Below are 22,871 nucleotides of genomic sequence, written 5' to 3' on the forward strand. Positions count from 1 at the left end.
CAAAGTGTATGGAACGCTGTGTATATAAACATGTTTACAATTATTTAAAGAGCAATAACATTTTAACAAAAAATCAGTGAAGCTTTACACGGGGGGGGGGGGGGGATTTAGCGGTTAATCAATTAATTAATATCTCAAATGATTTTGGAAAAGCTTTAGATAGCGGTAAAGAAATTAGGGTAGTATTCTGTGACATAAGTTAAGCTTTTGATCGAGTGTGGCATAAGGGACTGCTATTTAAGCTTCAACAAACGGGTATATCGGATTCTTTATTAAAGTGGTTTGAAAATTATCTAACAAATCGAGTCCAGCGGGTGGTTATCAATGATTCAAGTTCTGAATGGCTACCTGTAAATGCAGGCGTCCCACAAGGGTCCATATAATATATGATATTTATAAACGATATTGTAGAAGATATTCAAGCTCAAATTAAACTATTTGCAGATGACACTTCATTTTTTTTTTTTTTTTTTTTTTTTTTTTTTTTTTTTTTTTTTTTTTTTTAATCTTTATAATTTTATTTGAAATGTACATTTTTTAGAGATACATAAAGTACCGATACCTTATCCCGGTCTCGTTGACGTTAGTATATAGCATTTCATAAGGTTAGTACTTGTTTTTATATTATAAAATATATATATTATGGTTGACAATCCAACAGAAGCAGCTACAATTTTAAATAACGATTTAGATAAGATTTATAATTGCAGATTACATTACATGGTCAAAGAAATGGCTTGTGAATTTTAATGCCTAAAAGACTGAAAGTATGATAATTATAAAAAAAATAATTACTAATAATTTATATGTTGAAACTCGATGGGAAAAATTATCTGATAGAATATGCATACATAGAATAATTCTTTATCACAAAATTTTGAATAAGAAAAACTCCAGAGTATTTAAGAGACTTAATGCCCAATTCAGTAGGAAGTAGACATAAAATTGAGAATGGAAATGGGGAATGTGTCAAAGAGAGAACGACCCGACCATAGAGCAGACAACAGCCGAAGGCCACCAATGGGTCTTCAATGCAGCGAGAAACTCCTGCACCCGGAGGCGTCCTTCAGCTGGCCCCTAAACAAATATGTATACTAGTTCAGTGATAATGGACGTCATACTAAACTCCTATGATCATTATACAAGACAAAGAAATAATATTACACAACTCAACACACAGACCCGTTTATATTCTGAATATTTAATCCCAGCAACAACAAGACTATGGAACACTCTTAACTTAAACATAAGAAAATGTGAATCTCTACCATTATTCAAAAAACAAATTCGTACCCAAAATAGTAAGGTCCCAATGTATTATTATGTAGGATATCGTCTTGGTCAAATTCTTCATGCTCGCTTAAAAATGGATTCAAGTTCACCGAATTCTCACCTATTCCTTTGCAATTTAGTAGACTCCCCAAAATGTCTTTGTGGTGATGTAGAAACAAATTCTCACTTCCTGTTATCTTGTCCCATAGACATTGATTTAAGATACGAACTATTAGCTTCTGTTCAGTTCTTCCTGTCCAAGTTGACTCAAAAATGTTGCTGTTTGGATCAATGGTACTCTCAGATAAGCAAAATATTCATTTATTTAGTTTGGTGCTGAAATATATTATCAAAAGCAAACGTTTTAACCCTTGATGTTACTGCTTCATCACTCAATAGGAACCCAAGCAATTCACACTGTATACATTACAAACATTCATGTTTATTTTTTTTTTCTCTATTGTATTTTCCACCTCTGTCATAATTATATATTTATTACAGAGAATGCCAGTATTTATTTTTATGTATTGTTCAATACGTGTATTATTTGTGTTATAGGAGACAAATTTGTAAAAGCAGATTTGCTTGTTTCTGAATCCTTAATATTTATTTCAATTGTATCATATCGTTTTTTGTCATGAATTATCTGCATAAATATTGTTTAAACAAACTTACATGCACCCAAAACAACCTTTTTTGATTATTTTTTGGAGATAATATAATTCTTAGTTTGCTGGTGGTCCCATGTCCTATAGGGTAACTGATAAACTTTATTAAAAGAATCCTTATTTTATAATTTCTTCTGTTTCTAAAGATAAAGTGTAAAAGGTGAAACATGTACCCGGAAATATTATTTGGTTAGGATATGAAAATGCAATTTAAACAAATTGTTGTGCAAATTAAGGGACCCACTATCATTGATTCACATTTAGCTCATTACATAAACTGAAAAAAGTGCTTATCCTTCTAAAGACCTGCAGTTAATGCAATTGTCCGCAATAGTGCTATATCATTGTTTTTTTTTTACCATCCATTACCTAAATATAATTTGAAATTATTCAAACTACTCTTCCAATCTTTCCATGAGTAATTTCCATCACTTTGATTCGTTGGGTCGTCTCGATGACTTTCCCTCGTTCGGGAATATATAATTCTGTATTAAAAACGAAAATGATTTCACATTAAAAACATTTGTTTTGTTTCTAAAAAAAAAACCATGAAGTTTGTTCAACCTTTGAAATCCATATTTGATGATAAGAAAACGTGACAAAATTGTAACTTCCTGGTAAAAAGGTAATTTTCGTATTCGGAAGGCAATGTATTTTGCACTGATTTAAAAATATCTTATGTATAGTGCTATTCTTTGAAATTGGAGATAATTAGCGGCTTCCAGTATCAACGATTGGTTAAGCTGAAATTTCCTTATAGGTATCGAATTTGAACATTTCTTTAGAAAGCAAATGTGGACAAATGTGACAGGGGATACAGAATGAGGAAAAACCTTGGTCTATATGACATTACATGAAACACGTTTTATATATTAGGAATGTATACTTAACCCTGTAATTTAGTTCAAACCATGGATCCCAGTAATTCCATTCTAACCACAGAACCCTGTAAATCAGTTCTAACCATATGAACACTTTTTTTAATTCCAGGTACGTGAGATAATCTATTAAAGTAGATTATTTCGAAAAAGGAAGGTTCTGAAAAAAAAACCGCATAAAAGATAAATAAGTTTCAAACTTGAAAAACAAACTTTTAAAGGAAACCTCCGTGAAGATAAAATGCTGGATATAATTTTGAAAACATTAAACTGTATTGTGGTACATTGAATCAACTAATGACCGATAGCTCTAGATTCATGTATATCGATAGTGGATTTAAGTTACGGAGATTTATAATAAAATATACTGGATTGGTCCTGTACCAGACTGAATTTAATTTAGCTCAATCGATTCCAATAATTTATGTTTATATATACTTTTGCATTCAAATAAGGGGATAATTTTCTACTTCTGGTTTACACAATGTCACTTCCAATGTCATAGTAAAGGCTACTTTATACTGATTCCAACCATATTAGTTTCTATAAACATTTTTGTGACATTACCGCATAAGGTCATTTTCGTATACCCTTTTTCAAGGTAATATGCATCCCATTATCATACAAATGTAGCCATCGATTGACCAATTGTGACAAATCGAAATATACAAAACAATTTGTTTCAATTTTTTATATCAGTCTTTTAGTTTCAGATGAGTTACGCTCACACAATTTAAAACATGACCTTCACCTTTGATAGTGACTTCATTTTGTAAGTTATGGCCCCTAGAATATCAAAAGAACCTTGGTATAACAACATCCTATTTATGAGTTACACCAATGTATAGCTTATTTAAATAGTGAAGGGTACATTACTTAAATGACCTCATTTTTTAAGTTATGGTCCCTAGAATCTCAAAAGAACCTTGGTATAACAGCATATTATTTATGAGTAACACCAACGTATAGCTCATTTGAATGGTGAAGGGCAGATTACTCAAATGATTTGTCACCGAATTTCTATCGTGGACAATTCAACAGCTTCTGAAGTTTTTTTCGAATAAAACATGTCATGCATGTCACCGTCAAATTGATGCATTTATCTCACGGATTTACTTAATTTTCATGCTGAAAAGAAGCTATGACGTAATAATAAAGAAGAATAACAAAAATACCGAAAAAACTCCAAGGCAAATTCAAAAGAAGAAATCATAAAAAAACTGACAAAATCAAGCGCTATCAATCAACGGAATAAGATAATTGTCAGACATTGGTGTATTTAACCTTGGTTGTATAGCTAGCTAAACCTCCCATCTATATGAAAGTCGTTTATAGTTCCGTTGTATTGACAAAATTGGGTAAGCAACCCGATCAGACACAAAACGTCAATGCGACAATAACTGGGATCCAGCAGCAAAAACTGCGCAACCATATATCATAAGCACAACTGACTTAAGAATTCGAACAATCATACAAATTATTCTAACAAAGACGACAACAAAAGGTGTGGTAGATAGTAATAAACTTATCATAGATGCCAGAATTAAAATTGTGTAAGCCAGACGCGCGTTTCATCGACAAAAGATTCATCAGTGACGTAAATTTGACAATGAAGTCACGTGATTTTAGCGTTTCTTTAGAATATTGCTTCACATTTTTAGCTTTATAATAAAATGCCAGAAAAGCAAAATGAGATGATGAGTTTATATCCACAATGTATATGAAGAAAATATCAGTCAAAGTCTCTTCTGCTCCTTGCAGGGATACAGTTACATGCATTGTCTTATTGTCACCAATATAGTGTGTAGTCGTCCATTCATGTCAACTGAAGAAAACAATCTCTGTTTCAAGCAGACCTTTTTTTGTGGTATCCCTTATGTAAAAAACTAATATGTGGTACAATTATATTTGTGATATAGGTACTCAATCAAACAAGGATTATTGATTACTGACAGCTGTTGTTTTGTTAGACATAATAAGCCTTGCCTATCTTTATGTAATGGTCGATCAAAGACATCGTTGTAATTTTCACCTGATAATTGCTCTGCTGTTATGGAAATTGAGACATAATTTTTTTTAATAGATGTATGTCAGTTATTTGAAACCGAGTCTAAACCCAGCACCCGATAAAAAGGTGTAATAGTTCCATTATATGACGAGCATCTGTGCAGTTACAAGAACTTAGCTGAACATTGGCAATTATTTGAAAAAATCTAAATGGTTCATAGTTAATTTTCACACATATTGACTTTTTTGAAAAGCTTGTAATGTTACAATTAAATAACGCCAGACACCAAGATATCGTAGCGATGCAAAATTACTAATTATCACATACGTTTTGTATTTAGTACTTGTTTAAACTTGAATATCATATAGTGGGTAAACAATGCATTTACGTATAGTACACATTTACGTGAATAAAGGTGTGAGTTTCATTTTATAATATGCTTTACTGTGGTCAAAATAAATAAAAACTATCTGTGTTTAGGTTTCCCAACCTAAAACGCCTACCTTTTAGGTCTAATTTGCACTCTTGTTTAAAGTGTTTTCATTTTTCAGAGCACTAGGTCGATGCCGCTGCTGTTTTTAACAGTTTTTTTGGATATTGTGCAAAAACTAAAATATATAAAGACAAACTGTAAGCAGCATAAGTAATAAGTGAGACAAGAATTGCAATTAAGACAACATTGACGAAATTTTCAGGTGACTTCTTATAGGAGTTATTGCCCTTAAATGACGATGTAATCCTCTTTTTATGTTTTGGGCAAAAATAAAGAGAAACTGTATACAGCAAAAATATCAGTAAGACAAAATCTACCAATAGGTCAACAAAGCCAAAATGTTTTGTCCTTGAATGACGATCGATGTTTACCCATTTTTGTCTTTTGGCAAAAAACTATAGTAGACAGAGAGTAAGTGGGAAAAAAATGATTACAAATACAAGATCAACAACAAAAATTATCGTAATCATGGATTATATTCAAGTCTTTAATGTTGTAGGTTGGCCATTTTTGAAAATGCATATATATCTAGGTGAGCGATACAGGTTGTTATAAGCCTCCAGTTGTTTGGCATTGAAATAGAAATCCTAACATAATGTAAAACTAATATTTCCATAGGTTATTGAAACTCTTTTGTTAGGTATTCTCTGTTATTACTTTATTTGCTGATTAACAAAATAATGAATACGCTGTAAATCCCTGACGTCAAAAGATAAGTCATAAATATATAATAAAGCTAAAAGGTAGTAGTATTGATCAGTCAACAATATACATATCAAACGTTTATAAGAAATACACCATGGATATTTCCAAAGTTTATTTAAAAGCGTTGTCTTTTCGGCGTAAATATACATGTAATACTGAAAGGGGATTAGAAAAAACACATTCATATGATGAGCCTACATTTTTAAGGTAAGACATATATGATAAATCATATTCACATAGTATTGTTAATTTCTAAACGAACACCTTTAACGTAATACACGGACGACTTATAAGATAATGTCCTACCCTAATAAAAATGACTGTATAATGTAGAAATGGCAAAATTACCATTTCCGCACTCTTTAACTTTTCTCTGCCTTAACTAAATGCTATGAAACTTATGCACCATGCTTATTACCACCAACCATAGATCAAGACGGTATTTCGGTGGCGTCACTTTCACCGTTCTTGTGTTATGCCTCTTTGTTAAGCTTCAAAGATAACAAAACGTCTACAGGTTTGCATTAGTACATAGACTCTTAAATATTTACAAGTAGGGGCATATGTGTCCATGGAACACACTCTTCTTTTATTGTTTTTTAAGTTATTACCCATTATTTTGAAAACCATTACAGAAAGGGAGAAAACTTTTAAGAGGAAAAATGAATCTACAACACAACATCTACAGATACGTTAATATTGAGAAATCTTTGGTTGGCTCTTTATAGTTATTGTCTTTATCTTTTATAAATGGTTTAAGCTATGTCATTTGCATTAGTTAACACTGTGTTGTGTAGAAAATGTTTTGGAATTTCATGGACACGGGATAATCACTGTTTTTGTACTGTAGTAAGTGATATTTGAAATCTTTTATTATTATTCTTTTTTTTTGTATGTTGAATTAATTTCTTTAGTTAGGTACATGATGAATATCAAATGATTTCGCAGCATGATAATAAACCATCATAATGTTGATAAGAAATGCACTGTACATACAATTATCGTGATATTTGTCTGTTATACTAGACAATACACAGTAGTCAGCACTTCTATGTAGACATGAGTTATCAATGATATGGTCATAATTATAAATCAACTGTTTACATAACTTAGAATTTTTCGAAATACTAAGGATTGTTCGACTCCAGGTATAGATTACCCTAACAGTATTTGGCAAATAAAGGCAACAGTAGTATACCGCTTTTAGAAATTCATAAATCGATTGAGAAAAAAACAAATCCGGGTTACAAACTAAAACTGAGGGAAACACATCAAATATAAGAGAACTACGACACAACATTAAAATGTAACACACACAGAAACGAACTATAATATAACAATGGCCATTTTCCTGACTTGGTACAGGACATTTTAAGAAAAAAATGGTGGGTTGAACCTGGTTTTGTGGCTAGCCAAACCTCCTGCTTTTATGGCAATGTTAAATATAACTTTAAAATGACAACATTACATGACAGGACTACAATACAAATAAATGGGAGAACATATAGGACAGAGAAACATACGAATAATAGCTAACGAAAGGTACCAGGTTTAAAATTTAATTCGCAAGACGCGCGTTTCTTCCACACAAGACTAACCAGTGACGCTCAGATCAAGAAAGTACGAAAGCCAAAACAAGTACAAAGTTGAAGAGCCTTGAGGACCAAAAGTTCCAAAAAGTTGTGCCAAATACGGCTGGGATAAGAAAATCCTAAGTATTTAGAATAATTCATACTTTCGTAAACAGTAAATCTATAAAAATGACTATAAAATAGATATACATGATACCACCGAAGTGGTGACTAACTACAGAATAAAAACCTTTCGGAATAATCTGTCCTCAATTTTCTTCAAATTCATACTTTATTTAGCCTTTTTAACTTTTTTTATTCGAGCGTCACTGATGATTCGTTTGTAGACGAAACGCGCGTCTGTCGTACAAGATTGCGACTTATTGTGAATTTGGATAGCATCGTGAACGGTTCAACAATTGCATTAATAAATGCACGCAATAAATATCTTAATTTACAATCATAGCTAATTTTGTTTCTTATCATAATAATACTGTGTGCCCAGTCTTGTCTTGCTGGCATTTAATTTACGTCCTAGCCTTTTCTTGGTTATTACTTTTGTATGATGTAATAAATTAATATATGTCTATGATGCATCCGTTGTGTTGCGCATGCAAGTCCAAATCCTTGGTTTAAATATCCCTTGGATACTTTGAATTCTTCAATTGTCAGATGTGTGCTGTGTTTCCGCTTAAAACAAAAAAATGTGTAAAATAGGCTGTAAGGTAGACAGTGGTGGCAAGAGTACATTCATTGTTCTTTTCAATTATGTTCTTGCTTACCTCACAGGACAAACATTTTTTTTAAATCTAATGTCGTACTCTATGATTTGATATACTTATTCAAACTAAAACCCGATTTTGATTTTTATATGTTTTTTTTTTCATTTTTTTCTTCATTTGTTTTCGTATCACTTTTCTACAAGGTAAAATATAGACATGGTTTGATTTTATAATTAAGATAAAATCAGATGTTAACACGGACAACTTAATTTTCTTTCAGAAATATGATTTTCCATTGGCCTTAATATATTGAAATTAATTAGAAGAAAACATAGATCAAAACGTTCGCTCGCACCTCTTTTTACAAAAATGTTTTATTTTAGTCTCCTTAATATCGATAAAACTTCATGTAAAGATAGTGTTGTCTAAATAGCATCTCTCGGTTGTAGTATGATTTGATTAAACACTCATTTAGTTTTCTGAAAAGTGATTTCGATATTTTATTCAACATCAGGAACTTAAAAGCGCCTTTTAAGGATTGTCACTTAAATCATTAAGATGAACAATATCATTAACGGTACCAATTTTTACTGTAACAGATGCGCATTTCTACAATTAATTTTGGAGGCCAACATATTTAAAAATTCCAAAGCTTATACAAACGTTGAGGAGCTGAAAAAATCAAAACGGACCGAAACTATAACCAAATACGGAGATGAATCTAAAGTTATGCACTGACGGAGATACATCCCTTAATTCATAATTATTTCGAAATTTCATAACAGCAAATTTAGATAAAACAAGATCCCTATTTTCATGCCAGTTACGAAGAACTAGCTTCTGTGCTAATGATACCCTCGGGGACTCACAGTCAATAAGAATAAATGATGTTTGATTGTTATGTAATAAGGCTGCGATTTTGTGGAAAATGCTGCCATGAATCTCTTATTATTGCAAAGCATACTCCATAAATTTACATGAAATGTATATTTTTCTGTCAAAATGATTTATGTTGTATTCCAGAACATTTGAAAATAATGAAGTTGAGAATATGTATTTTAGTACTTGAACAATTTTCTACAATCTATTACAAGTCCACGCAGAACAAAGATCTTTTCTTCTGGGGGTGCAGTTTTGAAACGTTTTTTTTTTTTAAACTACTTAAGTTTGTTTTATATAGGTTTAAATATTATCAATGCGTAGGTAGACATTCTAGTATATTCCACTTCTTATCCAAAATATCAAAAGACCTTCTAGTATGTTGAGTAGGGTCCGCTAGCCCGTCTGCAGCTCCTGATATCACCCCGGTTTTGGAGGGGTTCGAGTTATCCAGTCTTTATTTGCCATGTTTGTTTTGGTAAACAGTTGTATGGCTTTGTTGTTTTTTCGCTTTTTTGCCATAATTTTTGTCAGTCGCTCTCGACTAATACGTTTTGATTCTTCTTTTGGTACCTTCCACCTCTATGTTGTGGAGCCAATTTTGATCTTTTTAGTTGCCTAGATGTTTTCCAAACGTAAACTTAAACGCACATTTCAGTATACAATTATACTTTTTTCAACTTAGGGATTTTTAAAAATTATATACATTTGAATATATTTTTGTACCCGCACATCATACACAAATACAACAGTAAATTAATTTTGAGATACAAAATGCTTGAGTACAAGATCATACCGGTCCTTAAGAAACTGCCAATGTCATATCACCATCTGAATAATATGTGTTAACGTAAGCAAATGAATATTGTGAGGCTCGCGTAACGCCATTAGTCATTATCAATATCATGCAAAAGTTGATAATATTCGAAATATTTATGGCTGCAACTTCCTCATGAAAAGTTTATCGTTGTTGCATTTGGCTATTTTCTTTAGGTCCCTCTGATCATATATCTTATATATAGCTCCTCAAGTATTAAAGATTGCATGCATCCGGCACCGGAGGGGACTTTATGTGTTACCCTTTTCCGTCCGTACATTCGTCCCAAAATTAGTTTCCGTTCTCTAACTTTAGTTTGCCTAAACCAATCACTTTTACCGTTCTCGAGTTATGCCCCTTTATAACGTTATATGCAATTGGGGGCATATGGACACATTTGATATTTCATTTTTGTTTGGAAGGGGGGGTATCGTTCCTGATGAATGTAAATCAAGAAAATCACTTTTAGCGCACCAAATGTATATAATAAATATAGTTTATTTAAGAAAGTTATTTTCAATTTCTAGCCCTTCATCAATACTATTGCTAGTCCCCGAGGGCATCATCAGCTTAGAAGACACTGTTTCTACACATGATTTTTTGCATGCATTTCTTATATCTCCATTGATAAAATTCTAGGTTATTAAAAACATTTTTGAGGTTCCAACTCCTTCAGAAAAAGTTGTCCTTAGGTGGATATGGCTATTCTCTTTATGTCTCTGTTGGTTCCATAGCCCCTCAAATATTCAAATACTTACCGTAGTAATGTATAATTTAGGTAGGTTAAAAAAACGAAATTCAAATACTTAAATAACTACTCGTGAGCTCAGTTGTTAAAAAGAATAATCGATAATGGAGGTAAACTGTTATTTTCGGTAATTACGTCAAAAACAAAAAAAGCCATGTACGCAATACCGGAAGTTCTATGTGTATCCAAATTAATGAACAATATTGGCAAAAACGGCAAAAGATATTTAAAAAAAAGTCATTAATTCATGAAAATACCCATTATTAAACGAAAAATGGGCCAAATGTGACGAACAAAATGGTGATATGTAACTCTAATTAAAAAGCTATAATCATTATACCATCACAATATTAATGAGTAGGCTACAAAGGGAAGATATACTAAGGATATTTCAATGTCCAGGACTGTAATTACGTGCAAGTTTGCCTGAATGAACCGAATCAAAAACTCCAGTGGGAGTACGTTGTATAAGCTAACAATGATATTATGCATCTTAATAAACTGTGCCTAACATTTCATTTTACATTATCCTCAATTTATAACGTTCTTTTTTCAGTCAAGAAGAAGCACAGCGAATTGATGAGGAACTATTTACAGAATATGCTTTTATTGTGGATCAGCTGATGGAACTTGCTGGGTATAGTTGTGCTGTGGCGATAGCAAAGGTTAGTGAGTTTACTTTTTGTATGAAAATATGATGATTTGTAGTTCCGTTAACTCAACAACGCAAAGCCAAATAAGTTCCACCATTTACAATAAAAATATATTATTTGTCGCATACACACTATATTACCTTCTTCCTTGAAAAAAAAAACCTGACAATATTTATTGATTTAATAAAATTGAGAATGGAAATGGGGAATGTGTCAAAGAGACAACAACCCGACCATAGAACAGACAACAGCAGAAGGTCACCAACAGGTCTTCAATGCAGCAAGAAATTCCCGCACCCGGAGGCGTCCTTCAGCTGGCCCCTAAACAAATATATATACTAGTTCAGTGATAATGGTTTGTTTTTGTAAGATGGTTTTTGTAAGACCGTTAACTAGAAAACAAATATAACATATTACATAGATTGAACCCTTTTTGTTTATTAATTCTTAATAATTTAGAATCCCTTGCTTGCTGTATTTTGCAAAACCTTTCAGAATATTTGGTCCTGAATGCTTTTCAACTGCGTACTTTATTTGGCCTTTTTAACTTTTTTTTTTATTCGAGCATAACTGATGAGTTTTTTGTAGACGAAAAGTGCGTCTGGCGTACCAAATTTTAAGCCGGTTACTGATGAGTTTATTTACCGCAATACGCACTTTTGATGAGAGATTTTCAAGCACGTATTATTCAATCGTGTTATTTGTATTGAGAATAGTTGAGACATTTTACATAAGTTCTGCACTGTTCACCACATTCTCAGGTTTGGAGACATTAACCCTCTTTAAAACGAACTAAATCAATATTAGTATAGCTCGTTCTTAATCGAAGTGTCTATGTAATCCGGATTTACAGCAGTACCAAAATGTCAAGACAATTAACACGTAATTTTAGATTTACATATGCCATTTAATCAGTGGATTTTCAATCGTATATCTCTTCGTATAATCTTGATTCATTGAAGTTTAAATCCGATTCAGCACTACGACATATAAATTAAGAGATGAAGCTTTACAAAAAAAAAAACCACAAGGAGTCATTGCTCAATTACATGGTAATTTTGTATACAATTGCTATTTTCCAAGTGTGTTTTTATTAGAACTCAACAGAACATCTAATACAAAATGAGAAAAAGTAATCTTGCGATCTTAATTAAGGGCATACGAGACAGTTTTGATTCCACGGTGATTTGTTTACGAAAATTTGCATACAAGCTATTTTGCACCTAGTCAATTCAAATATATAATTAAAAATATACCTTCATGTGCTACTTTAAGAGATAAATGTGGTCGAAATTTCAGACATTTTACTTAAAATTTCGCATTTTTGAACATTTCTATCCTTTGGATAGACATACCCAACTTTTTTGTTTCAAAAGATAAACACAAGCAGATTTTTGTAAAAACATTTGGAAAATCTTCTTGACATAAGTATGCTCTAAATTTGTATAACAATTCTTTGGAATAATTAATTTTTATCAAAGTTTCATGATTTCAGAAAAAAAAACGGCATTTTTTGCTGTTTATTTATCTAATTTAAAAATTTTTTTTTGAAAATTAGTACAAATAATCTTCATACGTAATCAAACCTAATGTCATTTTAAAAAAGAGGGGTCCATGAACTCGTTTTCAAGTGAAATCAGTTTGAATGATAAAAATCAGTCGAAAAATGCTTTTTTCCGGATATGTCACAATTTGACGTCGCGAAAATAACATTTTACGTTAGCAACGTCATTACCTCCCCTATAACTGTATCGGATGCCCTTAAATGGGACAATGTTCTTCTTTTAACTGTATAATACGATCTATTAATTAAACTTTAAATGTATAGAAAACAAAAAGAAGAAATTGATACGTGCGATTTTAATTTAAAGCATAAAGAAGATATCAAACACAATGGCTAAAAAAAGACCGAATCGAAAACAACAATAACAAAACATTACGCAGACAACTAAAGATTAAACAACACGAATGTAATAAAAAATAAAGAAAATACCAAAGGGGCAATGAAACAATAAGTCAAATGAAGACATGGCCAAAAGAAAATCGACGAGCAGATTAAAATTGAGAATGGAAATGGGGAATGTGTCAAAGAGACAACAACCCGACCATAGAGCAGACAACAGCCGAAGGCCACCAATGGGTCTTCAATGCAGCGAGAAACTCCCGCACCCGGAGGCGTCCTTCAGCTGGCCCCTAAACAAATATGTATACTAGTTCAGTGATAATGGACGTCATACTAAACTCCAAATTATACACAAGAAACTAAAATTAAAAATGATACAAGACTTACAAAAGACAGAGGCTCCTGACTTGGGACAGGCGCAAAAATGCGGCGGGGTTAAACATGTTTTTTGAGATCTCAACCCTCCCCCTATACCTCTAGCCAATGTAGAAAAAACAAACGCACAACAGTACGCACATTAAAACTCAGTTTAAGAGAAGTCCGAGTCCGATTAACATGTATTAAGTCACATACAACACTTCACTGAAATCAAAAGATTGAGCGACATGGACCGTTCTATCCATCAATTGTTGCATAAGTTCAGTAGGCATCAGTGTTGGTGATCTGATTTTTATCCATTATCAAAATATACAATAAATATTCTCTAATACTTATTTTGATTTGAAGACAAATTGTCACACATTGTTTTGCAGACTTTTCCCTTGGACAAGATGACGAGAGATAGTGGTGCTATACTTGTTTGTTGTGGTCCCGGAAACAATGGTGGTGATGGTTTGGTAGCAGCCCGACATCTCAAACTATTTGTAAGTATATATTATATATGATTACACGGTTGTGATCTTGTTGTAAAAGGGTGTAACTTGAGTACTAGTAGTATTTAATCAGAAAGTGCTTGTTTAAAAGTAAATTTTGCTGTTAATAACGTTGAGAAGTACAAATCATAATAAATTTAATACACTCTAAGGTCGATTGTAGACACATGGGCAAAATGCTGAACCTATCCTTTGGCTTTCATTTTTTCGGATTCAGGATCATTTCTTGAGAATACATTTCTGGAAGCTTTAAAATTATCTAGTTTCTGCTATATACAATTGTTCATCTCAGTGAATATTCAATGAAGCTACGAATACAAATCGAAATCCACTTTAATTGCTTGTTTTGGGTTTTTGTTGTTCTTTTTTATAGTTGTGGGTGTGTGGGGATTCATAAACATGTCTTGTAGCTTTACAAGTATCTTACTTCTGCAAATTCTACATCTAAGTGAAAATACAGAATATATGATAATAACAGCAGATGATTGTATTCCAGTGCCCTGAGACTCATTAAAATTATAAGATCTGACGTAACCTAATATTATGACAAGACATAAACACAACAATACCATTGATAGCAATCTTGAATATTTTTTGTAGCTTTACAATTATCTTATTTCGTTCTACTACTAGTATATAATACAAGTTCTACATCTAAGTGAACATTCAATGAAGCTACAAATACAAATGTATTAGGATGAGTTATTTTTTATAACAGGCAGACGATTTTATTCCAATACCCTGGGAATCATTAAAATTATGAGATCTAACAAATCCTACTACTATGACTAGACATAAACAGAACATAACCATTGATAGCAAATTAAAAAAATAGAGTAAATTTTGTACAAAGTCAGGAATAAGACAGTTGTTTGTTTTCCATTCGTTTGATGTGTTTGAGCTTTTGATTTTGCCATTTTATAAGGGACTTTCCATCTTGAATTTTTCTTGGAGTTGGTTATTTTTGTTATTTTATTTTTTGCATAAAATTACTTTAAACAGTAAACATTCTAATAAATATATAACACTCTAAGGTCGAAGTACACACATTTTGACAGTATTGAACCTTTCCTGTCGGAATCCACTTTAACTGTTTCTTTTTTCTTTGTTGTTCTTTTGTTATGTGTGTGTCATGAAAATTTCTTGTAGCTTTACAGTTATTTTATTTCTGCTACTAGTAAATAAAACAAATTATATATCTAAGTGAACAGTCAAAGAAGCTACAAATACAAATATATTAGGATGAGTTTCTTTCTCATAACAGCAGATGATTGTATTCCAATGCCATGGGACTCATTAAAATTATGAGATCTAACGAGTCCTGTTAGACAAGACATCAAGAGAATAATACAATTAATAGCAAATATATCACTAGATAAATTTACATATATCTCACATTATTGAAATTAGACCTGCATTGTGTGTATCGAATCGGAAATCCTTTGTGACTATTATTCTCTAGTATAATACAAAACATATTGTTTTGTACGAAATATATCAATAATTGCCAGCATTAGTATGACACAATGACATGTTTACTGGCTTCGGTGTTAGTTCATTTGTCGACTCGCATTCACATATTGTATAGATTCAAGGATTATTAGAACTTGTTTAACAGTTTGAAGATTGTCAGTCGTCCATGATCACGTGATATTATCTCAAGGTGATTTATTTGATGTCATTACTTTGGCTTTTGATTATTGTCTGTGATCTTATAACATTAGGTTCCTCTGAAATTATAAACTTTTGGTTTGATAATGAAAAGACGACGCCTTAGTGATTGATGTTTTCTTTATTATACCACTACAGTTTCCTAATATAAACAATATAAAAGCAAGAAATCAACAATAACAAAACAAATATATGAAACTTCATTTTTAGCAACGGATGTTCTTTTTGATCTTCATTATGTCAATGATGTAACGTTGTCTTTCCAATTTCTGTCTTCTATCAAAATTGTCAGAACTGGATTCCGTTATGTCAAAAAGTTTGAGATATTTCTAATCATCTTACAGTTTGCCAGACAAATTAAATCTTCATATTTACAACAGAATATTTATAAGACGAACAGTCAATCATTGGGGAATTTGAGTCACGATAAAAGTTAATTCTATACCATGAACATTACCTTTTTATGTCCTTTGATACGAATATCATAACTAGAAAACTGCTACCTTATGGGTTATTTTTCAGATACGTGAATAAGGAAAAATGATCGACGACCGAATGATTCGTTATGAACTCTTTGTCTTTCAAATATGTACATAAAGTTCGATATTCCCCCAAACGTGATATACATTATAGGGAACAGGTTTAGGAAGATAAAAATAAAGCTAAGAAAACACCAAAAACTTAGGGAATGGCATGCATTAACTCAAAAAGTGGACAGACTTGGTGCGTCGACTGGAAAATAAGACTTTAAGGAGCTCAAATAAATTAAAACTTGATGCTGATAAAAATAATTATCAGTCAAGCCCATTTCATCCCTTCAGTTATATGTACATACAATAACCTAAATGATCTACCAGCACTCTCTTCAAACTTTGTTTCTGAAATAAATTATCCCTTAGAATTTGCCTTCATGAAATTTAAATCAATATTGTTATTGTCACACAACTGATAAAAGCTATGATGTTACAAAATTAGTAAAACAGGCAACTGGCATAAAATAATTGTTTTCAGTAGTTAAGTGTACTTTTATTGTATGATTTTCAGAGCGAAAAAGGACGGCACTTGTTTGTAAGCGTATTTTGATTTGCATATCTGGTCATATCATGACATTATTTTTTATGTCTAGAGGTTGTCACATTCTAACTAGGAAAAAGCCTCAGATGTGAAAAAAAGCTCTAACCTTTTCGAATCAAGTTTGTACAAGCCAAAATCAACGTTTCAGCTTAAAATTCATTTATTAGTTTTAAATGGTATAATCTATGTCATCATTTTTGCTATTTATTTAGCGGAAAATATTACAGTATCGTACAAAGCATCTTTCCAATACGTTGTCGTCAAGGGAAATTCACTTTTTGCTATTACAGTAAATACGATTCGATCCTCTGAAAATCTATTAAAGCTAAGTTTACTATATGTTCAACATTAGGGAAATTCCTTAATTATGTACAACATTCTACCAAATGACTAAGTATAATGTACACTGTTTCACCATCGGTAGGGAACCACTTTTTATATATGATTTTAAAAAGTTACTATTCATGGGACTGGTTATGCCCCGCCCTAGGTAACGGAAGCATTTAGTGCTACCCTTGACCGTCTTTCCGTCCGTCTTTCCGTTCGTCCCCTTTTTGCTTCCGCACGCTAACTGTACTTTTCTTCATCGAATTTTATGAAACTCATACACAATAATGCTAAGAACCAGTACTCGCAGACAGAGTTCGAATGTTGGCAGTGAGTCACTTACCGTTCTAGAGCTATGCTCCTTTATAACTTAGAAGTTTTCAATTTTTTCTGTTTCCGCATTCTTACCTAAGTTTTCCTCGTCTGCATTTTATGAAACTCATACACAATGCTAAGATTCAAAACTCGCAGACAGGGTTTGAACTTGGGTAGTGAGTCACTTGCCGTTTTAGAGTTATGCCACTTTATAACTTGGATAATTGCATTTTTTTTTCGTTTCAGCACTCTTAAGTTTGCCTCTTCCAAATTTTATAAAACTCATACACAAATGCTAAGAACCACAGCACATAGATAGAGTTCAAATTTTGACAGGGAGTCATTTACCGTTCTAGAGTTATGCCCCTTTTTAACTTGAAAAATTGCAAAGCTTGAGCGGGGGCATTCGTGTCCTCAGGCACATTCTTCTTTTATTCAGAAGTTTGATTGTTGCAAAGGTAATGTATTGATGTCATTGATAGCAAATCTGCATGCGATTTTCAATTTATATTTTGTGAACCTGTAACTTATCATGGCAAACATTTCTCCTGTTTAAAGAGAGCGCAAGAAAGGAATAAATTTAGTGATAAATACCGTGTTGGATTAGAAAATTTATTTTTGATCCGTTTTTTTCATAAGTGTTTCTAACAATATAATATCTAAGAGGGTTAATGTCATAAAATTATTTTTAGTCTACAAAAAATGTGTATGTAAAAGATGTAGTATTACTTTCGATCATTCATGGCTGGCACCAGTTTAATACACGGCAACTCTGGTTTATAAGAATAATCAACTGCTGCTTGATAAGAAACACAATGAGATACTTATCTTAACTGATAGAATAGTCAATTATATGAATAATTAAGATATAAGTAACCTGTATTAAACCAGACTTATGGGCTGAAATTAACATACAAATTACAAGTTTATTTCAACAAAACCTAATTAAGGTTACTTAATTATTAACAATAACTGTTCTGTTTCACCCCCATGTACTGTCTAGTCCGATAGAAGTAGATACAAATTGACAATAGTTGTTCTGTTTCACCCCGTATACTGTATAGTCCGATAGAAGCAGATACAAATTGACAATAAAATTGGAAAGATAAGCAACTTTATTACAAACGTCTCATCTTACTTTGTTTGTTGGAGATAATTAGGAATACTGATGTTTCATTAGGGATAAATAATTAGAAATGATCGCATGTTTGGGTGTTATGATATGGAAGTAATAGTTAGAAAACTTCAATATCTTGTTAATTTAGACTGACGAGTGTTTGCATTCGTACTAATAATCTACATTGAATTGATGACTCGTTGTTTTATATTGCCAAATACAGCATTGAAGTGTCCAAATTCATCACATACAACCTGAAGGGATTGTATATTAACTGCATGAAGTATATTTAATATAGTTTAATGGTTGCAAGATATGAGATGAATGCCCACGAAAGCAAGAAATAAAAGCTGAATTTATTGTTTATTAACAGGATGAAGTATACCTAATATTTTGTAATGGTTGCGAGATATGAAATGAATGCACAAGAGAAAGAATACAGGTTTTCGAAACTATCAGCTTCGATAATACTTTATTCATTTTTTAATCATAATACTGGCTATGCACATAAAGTCTTGATAACACAATCTTATTGGGTTTCAATGGATATTGTTAATAGTTATAGAAATGCTAGTCCGGTGACGGTCAAGGTAAAACTATTTGTAAAATTTTACTTCGTCAGATAAAAGAAAGAGTGGTGAACATACAAAATACGCCATCCTTTGAAATTTTATGTGCAGTTTTTTTTTTTCTTTTTCAGGGATATAAACCCTCGATATTTTACCCGAAACGTCCAAATAAACCTTTATTCCAGAGCTTAGTTAAGCAGTGCGAGGGAATGGATATGCCTTTCTTATCATTCCTGCCGTCCGAAGCTTCTTTAATTAGTGATTCATACAACCTTGTGGTAGATGCTCTGTTTGGCTTCAGCTTCAAAGGGCCTCCTCGGGCAGACTTTGCTAGCGTACTAGAAACACTGAAGAATGTTGAAGTCCCAATAGCTAGCATCGATGTTCCATCTGGTACGTATTACTACATGTATATATTATTGATCTATTTTTTATGTTTAACGCCACTTTAAGCGCATTTGGTTACATCATTGCGGCCAATTTTTATTGGTGGATCAAGCTTACGTATCCGGAGAGAATCACCAACCTTCTGCAGGAAAACACTCGATCTTAATGAATTATGCATGATTAGAGCCGAACGCACTTTGCCGAAGAGGGGTTTGAACTCACAACCTCATTGTTGACAAGCTAGTGATAACTGTTTAACTACTGAGACAACTCAGCCACAGAGACCCTGACTTGATGCTGACATTTTTATTTGATATTGCACACAAACATAAGACCGTTGCATATTATATAATTTTCAACAACAAAAAAATAAAATAGAATAAAGTATGGTATGCTAATTGGTTTTTGGAACTATTTTTATGGAGATTGTAGTATCTTTAAACAAATTTGTTATTTAAAAGATGTTGACACTGAGGCGAAGTATCTTTTGTGTACTTAGGCAAAAAAACATATATAAAATATAGTTGTGTTTCCTGCTCTACCTACCTTCCTTTAATCTGTATGCCTACCCTAACTGGTTTATGGACATTTTTTGGTTAAGCACCATTACAGTCAAGAAATGATCTGCGGCGGATAGAAATCAACTTTATACAAGTGCAGTATACTTGTACATGTATAAGACTTTGACTGATTTTGCAATATTCAAATACGAAATAAAAGAAGAATTTTGGTCTGTTTTGTAGGGTTCTTATATCAACTCAATTTTCAAACAATTACAGACTTTCCATAGAGATTTTTTCAACCCAAAATAAATCATAAGATGTATTGATATTCATTTACATAAGGTCGATTTCTATCATACGCAGTTCATTAATGTTCCGTTAAGTACCATATAAATCTAAAACATTTCCTTATGAGCTAAGATAAGCTACGATAATCTGTATTTCAGACTCAAAAGGTCCATATATACATACATGACACAACATATTTTGTCTAGACAGGATGCAATGTTAAAATATTTACAATATTAATTACAGTTACAAATTAAGGTATAACTCATTGTACAATACTTTTAATCAGATTGAAGAATACTTTACATCACTTCTGAGAATTCAGATATTTTCAAGCGATTTAACATACTAAACATTGACTTTCGCATAACTTCCTTGACGACAAACACTACTCTATATTGATATCCCATTATAATTATAAAAGCATTGTTATACATTACTAGCATTGTATTTAAAGAGGCAGACTGACATTAAGACCATAAAGATACACAATAGACATGTATTTAATAAAAAAAATTTAAAAAAGAAATTATTTTACTTACCTTCTTACCATTAGGCTATTTCTTCTTTAACTTCTTTAAGTTTCTATAGCGATCCTGCATTAATTGAAGATTATTCGCCAGGTGTTGACTATTAAATTTGATTTATAATTTACAAGGTAACCAGAAAAAAAATTTGTTCTGCCATGATGCGGGAAACGAGTATATTTTGTTTTTGCCTACAAAAATAAAAAAATATATATTATATGGTTTGTGTGATACATGTATCTGTTTGATTTTTAGGTTGGGATGTTGAGAAAGGATGTGAAGATGGATTGAAACCAGAATTATTGATATCACTGACCGCACCAAAGTTGTGTGCTAAACTGTTCAACGGAAAGACACATTATCTTGGTGGACGATTTATACCCAAATCCCTTGCTCAGAAATATGAACTTAATTTGCCACCCTACCCCGGAACAGAATGTGTGGTCGAACTTAAATCAAATGCCGAAATAAACGGGACTGACTGACATTTGTTACCATTAATACTATGTAAGATGAGAAATGTATTTTGACACCAGACATATGACAGAATAACAACTCAGTGCTTGCTTAATCAGCATCCCTTTTGAGATTTTATGCCTTTATCAAAACTTCGTATTGTAATTGTAATACATGTATAATATATTAACCATGCATCCTCTGTTTATAAATCAAATGCTAAGACAGACATTTATTTCTTAAATTCTTAAATACTATGTGTGATCAGAAATGTATTTTGACTTGACACTACTGTTTGATTTATAGCAGTGTACAGTGGCGTAGGAGTGGACTGTTGATTTATAGCAGTCTACAGTGACGTAGGAGTGGACTGAACAGCTGGGTTTCTATTGTATTATATACATGTAGTGGGAGTCGGTCAATGTCTTAATTCTTTCATTTTTCACTTTCATTTTTATTTTCAATATTTTTGTTTGCCCAAAAAAAGTAACGTGGTCTGGGAGGGCAAACAGATAGCTCCTACGCCGGTGGTGTAACAACTCAGTGCTTGTTTAAACAGTATCTCATTAGATGTATATTTCTATCTGTATATCATGATGGTATTACATATCATTATCATCTATCTTTAGTTTTATACTGTACTGTATTATATAGATATAGTTAGAAAGTAAAAACAAACAGTTGACACTACGTAATTTGATTTTTATAGATGGAATGATTGATTATAAATGCTTCTTTTTTTCATGAAACAAAACGTCTTGTGGAAAAATATTTCATGCATTTTCAGATCAAAATTTGATTTTTAAAATCTATTTTTAAATTTATATTTAGCAGCTATATTTACTGCATATAGTCCTTTATCAGTAACGTAGCTTCCATTTAGCTCTTAGATACAGGACTAAATTACGGATTTTAATAAGGGTAAAGGTTGCATAAAATGCAATCAAAATCATAATTTTATTGTCTTGATAACTTTATCTTCCAATCCTCAACTCTATCGTTGACATAGTGCAGTGTGTTGAACATTCCGACATGTCCAAATAAAACTAATTAAATGCTAACATATACTCTGATGTTTTAAGTAACTGATGTGCATGTGTATAACCATACTTGTCAAGAAAGTAGTTTTATTAAACATTACATGATCTATTCTAAATATAAGTCCAAGTTCAACTACAATTATGTTAAAAGGAAAATAACTGATAACTATTTAGTGAAAATTATGGAGATTCGTTGATATAATTTATTAGAAGCATATTGGTTATCTCATCATATGCTCAGTTTTGTTTTTGTTGGTTTTTGAAGTTTTGTTTTGTTTGTTGGTCATGAATACATGTTCATCGTTGACCTCTTATCTTTATTTGTTATCAATAATGCCTACTTCTTTGTTTTAATTGTTCTCTCTAAAATGATGAATACACGTAAAGAATAATAAAAGTTAAAGTCTA

At 31.9% G+C, this 22,871-nt stretch overlaps 1 protein-coding gene across 4 annotated transcripts in view; it reads left to right on the forward strand.

Annotated features, from left to right (window-relative positions):
* The window catches only part of LOC127722041 (NAD(P)H-hydrate epimerase-like), a 139,264-nt gene extending 116,393 nt beyond the window's left edge, over positions 1-22,871 (forward strand). For 3 of the 4 annotated variants that reach the window (XM_052228889.1, XM_052228890.1, XM_052228887.1), the window contains 4 exons: positions 11,318-11,426; positions 14,070-14,180; positions 19,394-19,655; positions 21,223-22,871. In XM_052228889.1, coding sequence (XP_052084849.1) covers positions 11,318-11,426; positions 14,070-14,180; positions 19,394-19,655; positions 21,223-21,452 — 712 coding nt within the window. In that variant the 3' untranslated portion in view covers positions 21,453-22,871. Of the gene's footprint in view, positions 1-6,094; positions 6,232-11,317; positions 11,427-14,069; positions 14,181-19,393; positions 19,656-21,222 lie in introns of those variants that run through there. The other variant, XM_052228886.1, reaches the window with a different exon arrangement.

This window comes from Mytilus californianus, unplaced genomic scaffold (assembly GCF_021869535.1).
Source record: "Mytilus californianus isolate M0D057914Y unplaced genomic scaffold, xbMytCali1.0.p SCAF_12, whole genome shotgun sequence".
In the NCBI taxonomy this organism is placed as follows: Eukaryota; Metazoa; Mollusca; class Bivalvia; order Mytilida; family Mytilidae; genus Mytilus; species Mytilus californianus.